We start from the raw sequence: 12,085 nt of genomic DNA, 5'->3' as shown, positions 1-12,085 counted from the left end.
GGTAAAATAAATCCGTTATAATGGAAACATATAATGATTGCAAGGCACATTTTGCTAAATAAATGATTACAAATGAAACTGACAAAAACTCAACTACACTAAACATAATTTAAATTTTTCAAGATTAGAGTGAGATAACTTGAATCACCACTTAAATAACTGACCTGACTGGAGCTTCCCATCACAGTAAACTTGCATGGCTCTTCACCTGGGTGACGGCATGTCTGCAAAAATCCGTTCCAATTAGTAAAAAATATAACTTTCATACAGGGCGTTCTTTAATGATATGCGAATTTTCAAGGGTGTGAATCTACGAGAAAAAGCAATGATAAGTTACTATATAAATAAACTATGTTCCAGAAATGTTCCGTTATGAAAATTCGAGGTGTCAAAGTTCTAAGAAAGAAATGAAAATTATTTAATATTTCTGAAACCATGTGGAATATTTCAGTGACATTAGGTGAACAGTGACAGTTGAACGAAGTTCATATTTTTAAAAGCTTTTATTCAACTTGACTTGTATGTATGTTAACAAATCTTGCAAGTTTAATTTGACCCACTTCTCGGTATCAGATTGACCTGAAATTTTGCATACTGGTCCAGAACCGATGACAATGCATGTTAATCATAAACGTGACCTGATGCTGCTGCCAGGAGCGGCTCCGTACGAGAGATCTCCTCACCGGTAAATAGCAGGGACACGAAATCTTGTAAGAACCCGTATTTATTTGCATTGTAAAAAAATATTATTATCTACCACCCTCTAAGTTCCCAGAGTAAGAGGTTCCACAAGCACAATATGGCACATCAGGCACAAGAGGTATACCATGACTTGTGAATTTGGTGAGGTGAGCGTCATTAGCATTGGTGTACAATCTGTCTGGGAGAAAGATAACTCCAAAATCAAACCCTGAATGATTCCGTACAGCCCATCTTGTCTTGTGTTTGTAAATCTTTTGCTGGAAAAATCCTCACTTGTTTACTTTGTGATAAATGTTCAAGAAGTACCGAAAACGTATGTGAATTTCCGGAACTTCATCTAGCTTTTCCTAATATGACTAATAACCAGTCCGTGCAAAGCTTATTGTTAAATCATCTGAAAATGGAATTTTCAACAGGTGATGATCGACTGTATTGTCAAACATGCGCCAAACTAACTGACTGTTATAAGGAAACAAGTATAGCTGAGGCACCAGTCAATCTAATAATAACACTGATGATTTTCAAACAAGACTCAACCTCTAACGGAAGCAAGAAACTCTGGAAGGTTCGAAATAGAACATTTCAACCTGGCAGACCACTATTATAATATTCATGCAGTCACTGTTCACTGTGGTTCTGGAATTTGGTCATTATTACGCCTTGGTCAAAGAAGAAACGGACTGGTTTAAGTTTGACGATAGTCGTGTCACGAAGTGTTCTGGCGATGCATTGAATTTATTGGAGCCTCTGGAGACACCCTACATTTTGTTTTATAAGAGAGAGGACATTGTTAGATCAAGATCTTCAGATGATGTGGTGCTGCAGGTTTTTCCGGGTTTTCCTGCAGCTGAAAAAGCAAATGCGCCACTGGAATCAATGAGGTCGGCCCGGAGCGCCAATTTTTTATTGTTGTTTTTATTTTATTTTTATCGTTGTTTTAATAAAATTTCAATTTATAATTGAAATTTTATAATTAGATAGGCACCTAGTGAAGTTGTTAACAATTCATAATGTTTGTAATTAAATAAAAGTGCCATTATTGCTTAAAATGTGGAACTTTAACCTTGAATAACTTTTTTGCACACATAGGATTCATCGGGTTTGAAATTTATTGCAGTACCTAGTTAATCTGTTGGAATGTTTCTTGATTTAAATTTCATCTGACTGAATATGTAGAGATTTCTTCTAGGCATTGCGACAAGCTTTTAATATATTTTAAATTCTGTAAAGTCATAAATGAATGTGGTAATGTGATTTAAAATTTTATTTTTATCTTTTTAGGGCACTTAAATAAAAGCTTTGAATAAAACAATAAATTTCAACTTCAACACTGGAATATTTGAGTGACATTTGGTAAACAGTGACGTCATAATAAAATTTAAATTATGCATTGTATACAAAGAAACAAGTAAGAATACTAACAAAAAATGTATTCCTATAAATGTGATTGGAGCTAGTAAAATTTATTCAACGAATGACTAGTTACAATTCAAGTCTTCTCAATAGCAAAAACCGACCACTGTGATCTAACATCAATATTTTTCTGCTCAAGGAATCACTTCATATTTTTGAATGAAACAATAAATTTCAACTTCAACAGTGGTGTTGAGAAAGTGCCAAGTTTTTTTCCTATGCATGTCGTTTTTGAGTAAGAAAATCAAAACCCTTGTATTTCCTGAGAAATTATTGAAAATTTTCATTGTACTGAATTCGATCTTACTTCAGATTTTGGTAGCGCACCCGACTCACGATCGGAAGGTCGTGAGTTCGATCCCAACCTCGATTAGATATTTTTCTCAAGAAAATTTATCTATTTGAAATTGGGATGATTCTGCAACGTTTAATGGCTGACGGACTGTGAATAGCCATAATGCTCCCTAGGTGGCTCGGGAGTTATTAACATTGCCTACCCAGGGCACGAAGCTAATCAATGCAGTCGATGCTGATGACACAAAAAATATACTTTTAGAAAAAGGCATATCAAAAACAAAAAAAACTGTGAAATGATCAGTATTGTTTGTACCTGCAATTTCAGTGTTGAAGAGCTTTTTGCATAATGCCTAACCTTGACAGCATTTCTTATCACATGCACACGGTTCCTGGCATTTCTTCACACATAAATGTCCACATTCCAGAGACTTCCTGCACCGTCTCTGACAGGATTCCCGCTTTGGTTCCTCGTCGCACCTAACCTTAACTCGATGACGACATTCCGGTATGGCTTTGTAGACGCATGCGCACGGCTCGAAACACTTGTTCAGGCATGGATGACCGCAGGGCTGCTGTCTCGAACATCCAAGTTCGCAAATGACTTGACATGCTTTGCCGCACTCGTTTTTACAAATGTGGCCACATGCCAATTTTTTGGAGCAGATTTTTCTACAGGATAATTCCTGAGGGTTTTTTCCACATTCCACAACTCGCAAATGGCCACAATCGGGAAACTTAGATGTCACCTATAACAAATGATGATAAATCTTGTTTATTGTTGAAGAAAGTAGTGATTGATGGCTATAGAAAATGAAAAATACCCCAGTAGATGAATAAAGGGGGTACGAACACAAAAACTGCACTTTTCTTGTATTCAGGGTGTTGCTAAATGTCATGTGAATAATTAAAGAAAAGAATCGAAAAATAGGTGCATTTTCAATAAAGAGAACAAGAAAGAATTAAAAATGGAAATCTGATGAAATTTCAAACTAAAAGAAAATGCTCAATGAATTTACAAACATCTGAAAAAAGACACAAACAATGGTGAAATTAAACATTTTGATTCTTACAGAAAGAACGCAAACTCTCGGGGTTGATCATTAATTATTATACCATTGCAGTTGCATCGGGTGTTCCACAAGGATCACATTTGGGACCACTAATTCGCTATTTCCACAAAGTGAAGTTTTTCTATTTGCCGACGATTTGAAATGTTTTAAAATAATTGAAAGTGAGGCCTATACATTGATTCTACAAAACGATAGATTGCCCATCTAAGTGGTGTACGCAAAATGGTATGTGTTTCACTTCATCCACACTTCTTTATTATAGAACACATCAACCAATCACTTTCGAATATTGTATAAATAATCTGATCTTACATTTTGCTTTCAAAAACCAAAAATCTAGGTGTAATCCTAGACTTCACACTTAGCTATAACACATATTTTAGCTGTAATTCAGAAATCCATGAAGATGCTTGGCCACCTGCGATTTTGCTAAAATCACTGGTATGATCTTATCTCGACACATAGAATAGAATAGAATAGTTTATTGGCTACGTGATGCATTTGAACAAATATTTGTAGCAAGTCAAAACACAAAAATTTCTAAATATGACGTCATATATACAAATAAAACCATCACAATGCTTGTATAACAGAACAGTGTACATAATAATGAAAACAATCAATCAACTAATGTTAAAAATGAGAACAATTGTTACTCACTCAAAGTCACATGAATTATCTATGTTGTATAACATGTATTCATCTGTAGAATAAAAACAGTGATTCAAAAAAAATGATATGAGTTTTTGCTTGAAACAGTAGAAACTGAGTTGTTTTATGTAACATGGTAACTTATTATAGAATTTCAAATTCAATGAATTGATTTGCGAGGTGCTCAGTCTGAATCTCTCAGTTCTTATCAGATTTCCTGATCTTGTAGGATATTCATGTTGTTGCGATTGTAAAATGTATTTTGATTTATTTTTATGAATTTCAATCAATGTTTCATATACAAAAGCTGTAGGAAGCGGCATTATTTTGAGATGAATAAAAAGTGGGCGACAATGATCTTTAAAGTTGGCATTAGATATTAGACAAATAACTCTTTTTTGCAATATACAAATTTTTTTGGAATGACAAGAATCCCCCCACAACACTATGTGGGGGGATTCTTGTCATTCTACGAATCATAAATATTGCACTTGATAATTTCTTGGCCAGTTTGTCAACATGACATGACCCCCAGTAGCTTAACACTTTTACCCGAGGTTAAATACGTATTTGTGGAAATTATAAGATTTTGATTTTTAGCCTCATTAAGGAGAAGTCTATTTGAAACAAACCAGTTACTTGCAGACTTCATGGTGGCGTTGGCAAAAACACTCAAATCATTAACACTACCGTGACAGTCCACCAAAGTAGTATCATCCGCAAAAAGAAAAAATTTTTTAGGAAGTATGTGGTAATATAGGTCATTTATACACAATATAAACAAGATTGGTCCCAGTACAGAACCCTGGGGCACACCATGTTTGACAGATTTCACATTCGATTTAATCCCATGTAATGATACACACTGTGATCTATTGTACAAATAGGATTCAAAGAATTTAAGGGACAGTCCGCGGATACCATAATAGAAAAGTTTCTTAAGCAGAATACTATGCGAAACACAATCAAATGCCTTCGATAGATCGCACAACGTTATGAATGAATGTCTGCCCTCCTCAAAACCTATCTCTATACTGGATATGATATTCAAAAGAGCATCGATTGTGGACTTACCCTTTCTATACGCAAATTGTCCAGAGCAGAAAAGAGAATTAGCTTCTAAGTATGCTATTAATCTGCTTTTGACAATTACCTCGATTACTTTTTCAAGTATAGGTATTATTGAAATAGGTCTAAAGTTGTCGATTATATGAGGGTCTTTTTTTTTTAAAAAGAGGTAGGACTACATTTTTTTTTTTTTAAGTAAAACTAAGGTTGTATAGCATAATTTCCTGAGATATATTGTCAGGGCCGCCGCCATGGGGGGGGGAATGGAGAGAGAACCTCCCTCCCTGCTTTCTCGTCTTGGGAAAAGTTGGGAAATTTTGGGCCGTGAAGATTGAAAAAAGAACAGTAAAATAATGAATAAAAATTGAAAAAATAAAAATGAGAGAAAAGAAAGGAAGGGGTAATAAGAAAAGGGAAAGAACCAGAAGAAGGTTGGGATTTCCCGACATGCATAACTTGGAGATTCCATACTTTGAAATTCTGAGTTGTTTGAAAACTTAAAAAAAGTTTAGTTTCTCCCAAGTAAGAGAACATTCCTGAACAGTCCACAAATTTTTAAGTGACAATTTTACTAAATTCCCAACTTTTCGCTGTTTTTTCGACATGGAAAAGTTGGGAAATTTCGGGCCGTGAAGATAGAAAAAATAATAGTAGAAAACAATAAGCACAATATTATTTAAGTGGTTTCCTTTAATTTGTATTGAATATTCCTATACAAGGTGGATATGGTGGATAAGTAGAATAATTCTCATTATGCCCTAACGGGCATAAGCATTCAGCCAATCTTTGGATAGCTAAGTAAGAAAGTTGGGAAATTTTGTTGTTAAGATTGGGAAAATTTGGATTCCCTTCCCCTCCTGGTTTTTTTTCGCTACGGCCCTGTATATTGCCTTCAAGATACGCGTATGCTATGACTATGTTGCATTAGAACGCATATTGTACATACCTTCTCTCGAGGGACACATAACACAATTCTTCTATTTAAAATTATCAACGGATTGAGTATTGACTCCAAGTTTCTCTATAAAATATCTCTACTTGTCCCCAGTCATTCAAATAGACAGGTGCAAACATTTTATATTTCTTTTCACAATTTTTATAATTGATCTGTATGTTATCTTAATGTAACTATTATTTTTAATTTACTTTCAATCTACAACATTGCATCGACTACTATATAGCAATACTTTAATTGAATTGGGCCTGCCCATATGTGTATATATACAGGGTGTTTCAGAATTCGACGGACAAACTTATACCACGTCATTCCTCTTGTAAAATGATGAAAAAGAGGTAGGACATGTGTGTCCGGAAATGAGCCGTTTCAGAAATACAGGGCGTTGAAGTTGCAAAATAAAAAGACCCTTTTCGTCGTAGCTCCCGGACTAAAAGGAATAAATTAATGAAACTCAGCAAATCGATTACGAGCTAGAATGTGCTTCCTCCAGTGGTATGTTTGCTTCAGTATCAGTAGCCAGTGGCGTTCCAGCGGGGTAATAGCTTATATTTCCCCTCTTATTTTTTACGCCACTGACTTTATATCCACAACCGTCTTTTTTTTTTAATTCCTTGATCAATTTTACGTAAAAACCAAATAAACATTCACTATGAAAAAACCAGTAGTTTTCGAGAAAAATTGAGTTGAACTGATACGTGCATTCTCATATGGGAATATTAATAATCGAGTAAAATAATCGAAATTCCAAAACCGAAATTATTTGAACTCTTTCATCATTCTACCATTCATTGTGTGCTTGAAAAATTATTCACTTCGGCAACATATTGCGGATTTTCTACCATTTTACCAACTTTTTTTGCAGATATGTTGTGAGCCCGCAGACCTACTGAATGGCTTTACCTCGAGATTCATTTTTAATAAAATGTTCCATCCAAACGATTTTCAAAGACAATTACGAATAGTTGGCAAAACTGAACTCAGAATGTTTTATCGAATTATCTTCTCTCACTGGGTAAAAATCCAAGTTTTATCGATTAACCAAAATACCATTACTTGTTTCAACCTTAGCCATCTACAATGTTTCCTGGGCATATCTATTATAGTTTTGTTAGATAACTGTACCGATATTCTCGAGTTCTTCAGCCACTGGTTGAATAGTTTCAGAATACATTCACGTGACTTATAACAATCTTTGATCCACCTAAGCAATGAGGATTACTTTATTCATTGACAACAATAAATTTGTTAGGGGGCTGTGGAAATGAAATGAGATTCGTATGACACTTCCAAGTTAACGTAGCTGTCAGAAAGTGTTTGATTGTGTATTTCGTATAAGAAAAATGAATTTTACATTCGAAGAGTTAGCGGACATGCACCTTATTTATGGAAAATCGGGACGAAATGGAAGGTTGGCACAAAGAATGTATCGTGAAAATTTTCCTGGAAGAAATAGAATTCCTAATTGGAAAACGTTCGAAAACGTGGACAGAAGACTCAGGGAAACAGGAAGTTTTTTAATTACCAGAAGGAATGCAGGTATACAGAGAACTGTAAGAAATTATATCACAGAAGAGGAGATATTGAACTATGCTGCTGAACATCCGTCTGAAAGTAGTAGATCTATAGCTAGAGTGCTGCATGTGTCTTCATCATCTGTTTGGAGGACTTTGCATGAACAGCAGTTATACCCATATCGACTGAGAAAAGTTCAGGCACTGAAACCAGAGGACTATCCAGATCGAATTGAATTTTCTCGATGGTTTTTAAGTATGTGGAGAAATAATCCGGAATTTATCAAGCAAGTGTTATACACTGATGAGGCAAAATTCACAAGGGAAGGTATTTTCAATTCTCGCAATAGCCATATTTGGGCCGAGGAAAATCCTTTTGCTATTCATCCTCATGGCCATCAAACAAAATTTTCATTGAATGTTTAGGCAGGAATAGTAGAAAACCGTTTAGTTGGTCCTTATCTTTTACCAGATAATTTGAATGGGGACAATTATAGCACTTTCTTGGGAGAAGTATTGCCTGAATTGTTAGAAGATGTTCCTCTGAATATCCGGAATGGAATGTGGTTTCAGCACGACGGTGCTTCTGTTCATTTTTCGTTAGCTGCTAGAGAGTACCTAAATCGGAAATTCGGTGACAATTGGATTGGTCGAGGTGGACCCCACAAATGGCCTGCCAGATCACCAGATTTGAATCCTGTTGACTATTTTATTTGGGGTCATATGAAGTCACTGGTTTATGAAACAGAACCAAAAAGCCAAGAAGAATTAGTCGCCCGCATTCAAGCTGCATCGATAACGATTGCCGAAAATTTAGAATCATTTGAAAAAGTGCGATTTTCTATGTTGCGCCGTTGCAGATCGTGTATAGGTAAGTGTTGACGGAAAAAATTTCGAACAATTACCCTATTGATTATTCATCAGATGTTCTCATTATTATTCAAAGGCACATTTGAATTTTCAATGTAAATTTCAAAAAGAAATTCGTGTTTATGACTCACTGTTCTAGAATTTCAACAGTATTGTTTCTTATCACATTATCTAAAATATGTGTAGAGAAGGTATATTTTGAACATGATATTTCTACTCAAAGATGAATTATGAGTACCGACATCCAACTAAGAGTTATGTAATTAGCTGTAAATAGACAACTTCCATTTCTTCATTTATTTAAAAAACTTCATTTACTGACTAGAGTTAGCGAAGATCTTATCAGATGGTTATTCAAATAAATTGACTTCTTCCAAATACATTTCTTTTTTTCAGGCGTATAATTAGAGTAAAATTTTTGTTTTTCGGCTTTATCTGTGAAAATTTGAAAACACTGTATACTTTGAGAATGTTTTTCATTTTCTTATTAATGAATATTCTTCAAGATATTTACGATTCTACAAAGAGAAGTGTGATTTCACGAATGGGAAAGACAGGATAATTGTGAACAAAAAATAATTTTCCCAAAATCCAGAATAATGGTGTTATTTTATGATTATTGGAGCCTAACTCAGTCGAGATTCCGAATAATCGCAAATTTTATTTGGGGTCACTTTTTTTCAGATCACAAAGTCACTCGAAGATCTGAGAACAATGAAAACATTTCAACAATGAAATCTATTGACAAGCACGAAAATAAGCCTCAAGAGTTATGATTTGTCATTACAATATGCTGAACATAACAAAAATTGGTACGATGATAGAAAACCCACAATAATTACCATCACTTGCAAGCGCTAAATTAATGGTAAAATCTTAAAAGAGTTCAAATAATTTTGGTTTTGGAATTTCGATTATTTTAATCGATTATTCCCATATAAGAATGCACGTATCAGTTCAACTCAATTTTTCTCGAAAACTACTGGTTTTTTCATAGTGAATGTTTTTTGGTTTTTACGTAAAATTGATCAAGGAATTAAAAAAAAAGACGGTTGTGGATATAAAGTCAGTGGCGTAAAAAATAAGGGGGGAAATATAAGCTATTACCCCGCTGGAACGCCACTGGCTACTGATACTGAAGCAAACATACCACTGGAGGAAGCACATTCTAGCTCGTAATCGATTTGCTGAGTTTCATTAATTTATTCCTTTTTTTAGTCCGGGAGCTACGACGAAAAGGGTCTTTTTATTTTGCAACTTCAACGCCCTGTATTTCTGAAACGGCTCATTTCCGGACACACATGTCCTACCTCATTTTTCATCATTTTGCAAGAGGAATGACGTGGTATAAGTTTGTCCGTCGAATTCTGAAACACCCTGTATATATATAATATATATATATATATATATATATATATATATATAATATATATATATATATATATATATATATATATATATATATATATATATATATATATATATATATATATATATATATATATATATATATATATATATATATATATATATATATATATATATATATACTTTTTCTAATCATCAGAACAATTTGAAAACCGACTGAACGAATTTCCATCTTGTGATTGTTTTCTTCATGAAACTCTACTTCAGAAGAAGCCATAAAAATCATATATCTTCAAAAATTAATGCAGCTCCTGTTGAAGACCAAATTACCCCAAAAATTCAAAAGAAACAGTTGTTATTATACTCTATCAAAAGTAACCAATAAATGAATTGCAAAAGATATTTTTCCTGATTACCTGAAAAGAACCATTTCTAAACCAATTTATAAAGGAAGTGAACGAAAAAATATTTCAAATTGCCATTCAATTGCTGGTATCTCTGAAGTACAATGAATCCCCGCACTTTCTCCAAACACCAGAACTGCGATACTCTACTTGACGGGCGTTGCACCAACCGAGTGGTTCTTGAAAAAAAAAAGAAAACTTTTGAAAAGTGGCGATTCATTTCTCAACATAGCCAACATACACTTGAGCCAACGATGCTCCAACTTGTTTAACCCGTCTGAAAAATACGTTTTCTGGGTCATTTTGGATCTGGGTCCACTCATTTTGCTGCCCGGCGAGTGACTTTTTCAAGTTTGGAAACAAAAATAATTCGCACGGGGCGAAATCTGAAGAATACGGTGGATGGGGCAGCAGTTCGTAGCCCAATTTGGCGGTGCCGACGGCGAAGATATGAGCCGTTGCGTTGTCTAGGTGGAATAGCACTTTTTTCATTGCCAAATGGGACCGTTTTCTCTGCAATTAGGCGTCGAATCGGCCCAATAAGTCGGCATATCAAAGCCCGGTTACCGTTTTGCCCTTCTCCGGGTAATCGATGTAAGATATCATATCTTGTGAATCCCAGAAAACGGTGGCCATCACCTTTCCGGCCGATAGGACAGTGTTCGTGAATCCATGTTTCGTCAAGAGTCACGAAACGACACAGAAACTACTTCGGATTGCGCTTGTTGTCCGGAATGAGCAAAGGCGGCACCCATCGCGCCGACAGCTACTATCTCAGCTATCTCGCGTACCTTCAATCGGCGGTGTGCCAATAAGAGATCGTGGAATTTTTGTCACGTTATCCTCCGTGGTAGCCGTTGAAACTTATTGAACTAATTTTTGACGGTCGTCATCGAATGAGCAGCATCCGAGCGCTCTCCGTTTTCGCTGCGCGATGTCTCTTCCAAAAAACAAAGAACCGAATCACCGACCGACATTGCTTTTTATAAAATCAGCGAGCGCCCGCTTCTACACGTGATCAAAACAAAACTACGAGCCCGATTCGGCTGAAATTTTGACATTCCACGAGAATGTATTACACGATAGCGAATTTTTCTTGCGATAGTGGCGCCATCGGGCGGTAAGTCTAAGTACTAACAGGCACACATCAATGATTTAGGGTAGAATTTCGCCGAAAAGTTTCCGCCAATTTTCAGCAGAACGATTCATATGAAGATAATCAAAGGACTTTGGAATTGGACCTTTGACACTATTCATAGTTATCGTGCCACACTTTGCCCTTTCCAGTGAAAATCTCACATTAAAATGTGCTTTTTGAATACGTTATTATTATTATTATTACCTTCTTCTGACATGGTTGACAGACTTCATAACACTTGTTGACACACTTGTGGCCGCATGGCAGATTTTTCTTGCAGGGTCTTGTACACATTTCTCGATTCACGTCGACATAACATTCCACCTCTTTGTACATGTGAGAACATTCCGATCTGAATTTCATCACCATCTGATAACAGCGTTCGCTTCCTTCGTGGCAGAATCTTTGGGATGTATGCTTCTCAACAGATCTGCTACAGTCGATATTTTCCTTCTGGCAGATGACTTTACAAGTATACTGAAATAACATAGATTGTATTGTTTTGAGAAAATTAATATTTCGAAATGAAACCTCGAATTATTCTTCTTTTCCAACTACCGACACCGTAGGTTCAGATGAATTCCTGCTGAAAAATAACTAATTTCCTGGCTAATACCACGCTGGATATTGAATTA

General features: G+C 35.4%; 1 protein-coding gene across 1 annotated transcript in view; it reads right to left on the bottom strand.

Annotated features, from left to right (window-relative positions):
* Nucleotides 1-15: 15 nt before the first annotated feature.
* The window catches only part of LOC141485058 (NFX1-type zinc finger-containing protein 1-like), a 62,352-nt gene continuing 50,282 nt past the window's right edge, over nucleotides 16-12,085 (bottom strand). Inside the window, exons 12-14 of the mRNA XM_074180999.1 lie at nucleotides 11,655-11,927; nucleotides 2,726-3,158; nucleotides 16-224 (exon numbers count right to left, since the gene is read on the bottom strand). Of these exons, the coding sequence (XP_074037100.1) occupies nucleotides 2,763-3,158; nucleotides 11,655-11,927 (669 nt within the window). The 3' untranslated portion in view covers nucleotides 16-224; nucleotides 2,726-2,762. The remainder of the gene's footprint in view (nucleotides 225-2,725; nucleotides 3,159-11,654; nucleotides 11,928-12,085) is intronic.

This window comes from Leptinotarsa decemlineata, unplaced genomic scaffold (genome assembly GCF_025532065.1).
Source record: "Leptinotarsa decemlineata unplaced genomic scaffold, Ldec_3_MD MMD2_P_RNA_scaffold_2, whole genome shotgun sequence".
In the NCBI taxonomy this organism is placed as follows: domain Eukaryota; kingdom Metazoa; phylum Arthropoda; class Insecta; order Coleoptera; family Chrysomelidae; genus Leptinotarsa; species Leptinotarsa decemlineata.
This window is presented reverse-complemented; position numbering and strand designations above follow the sequence as displayed.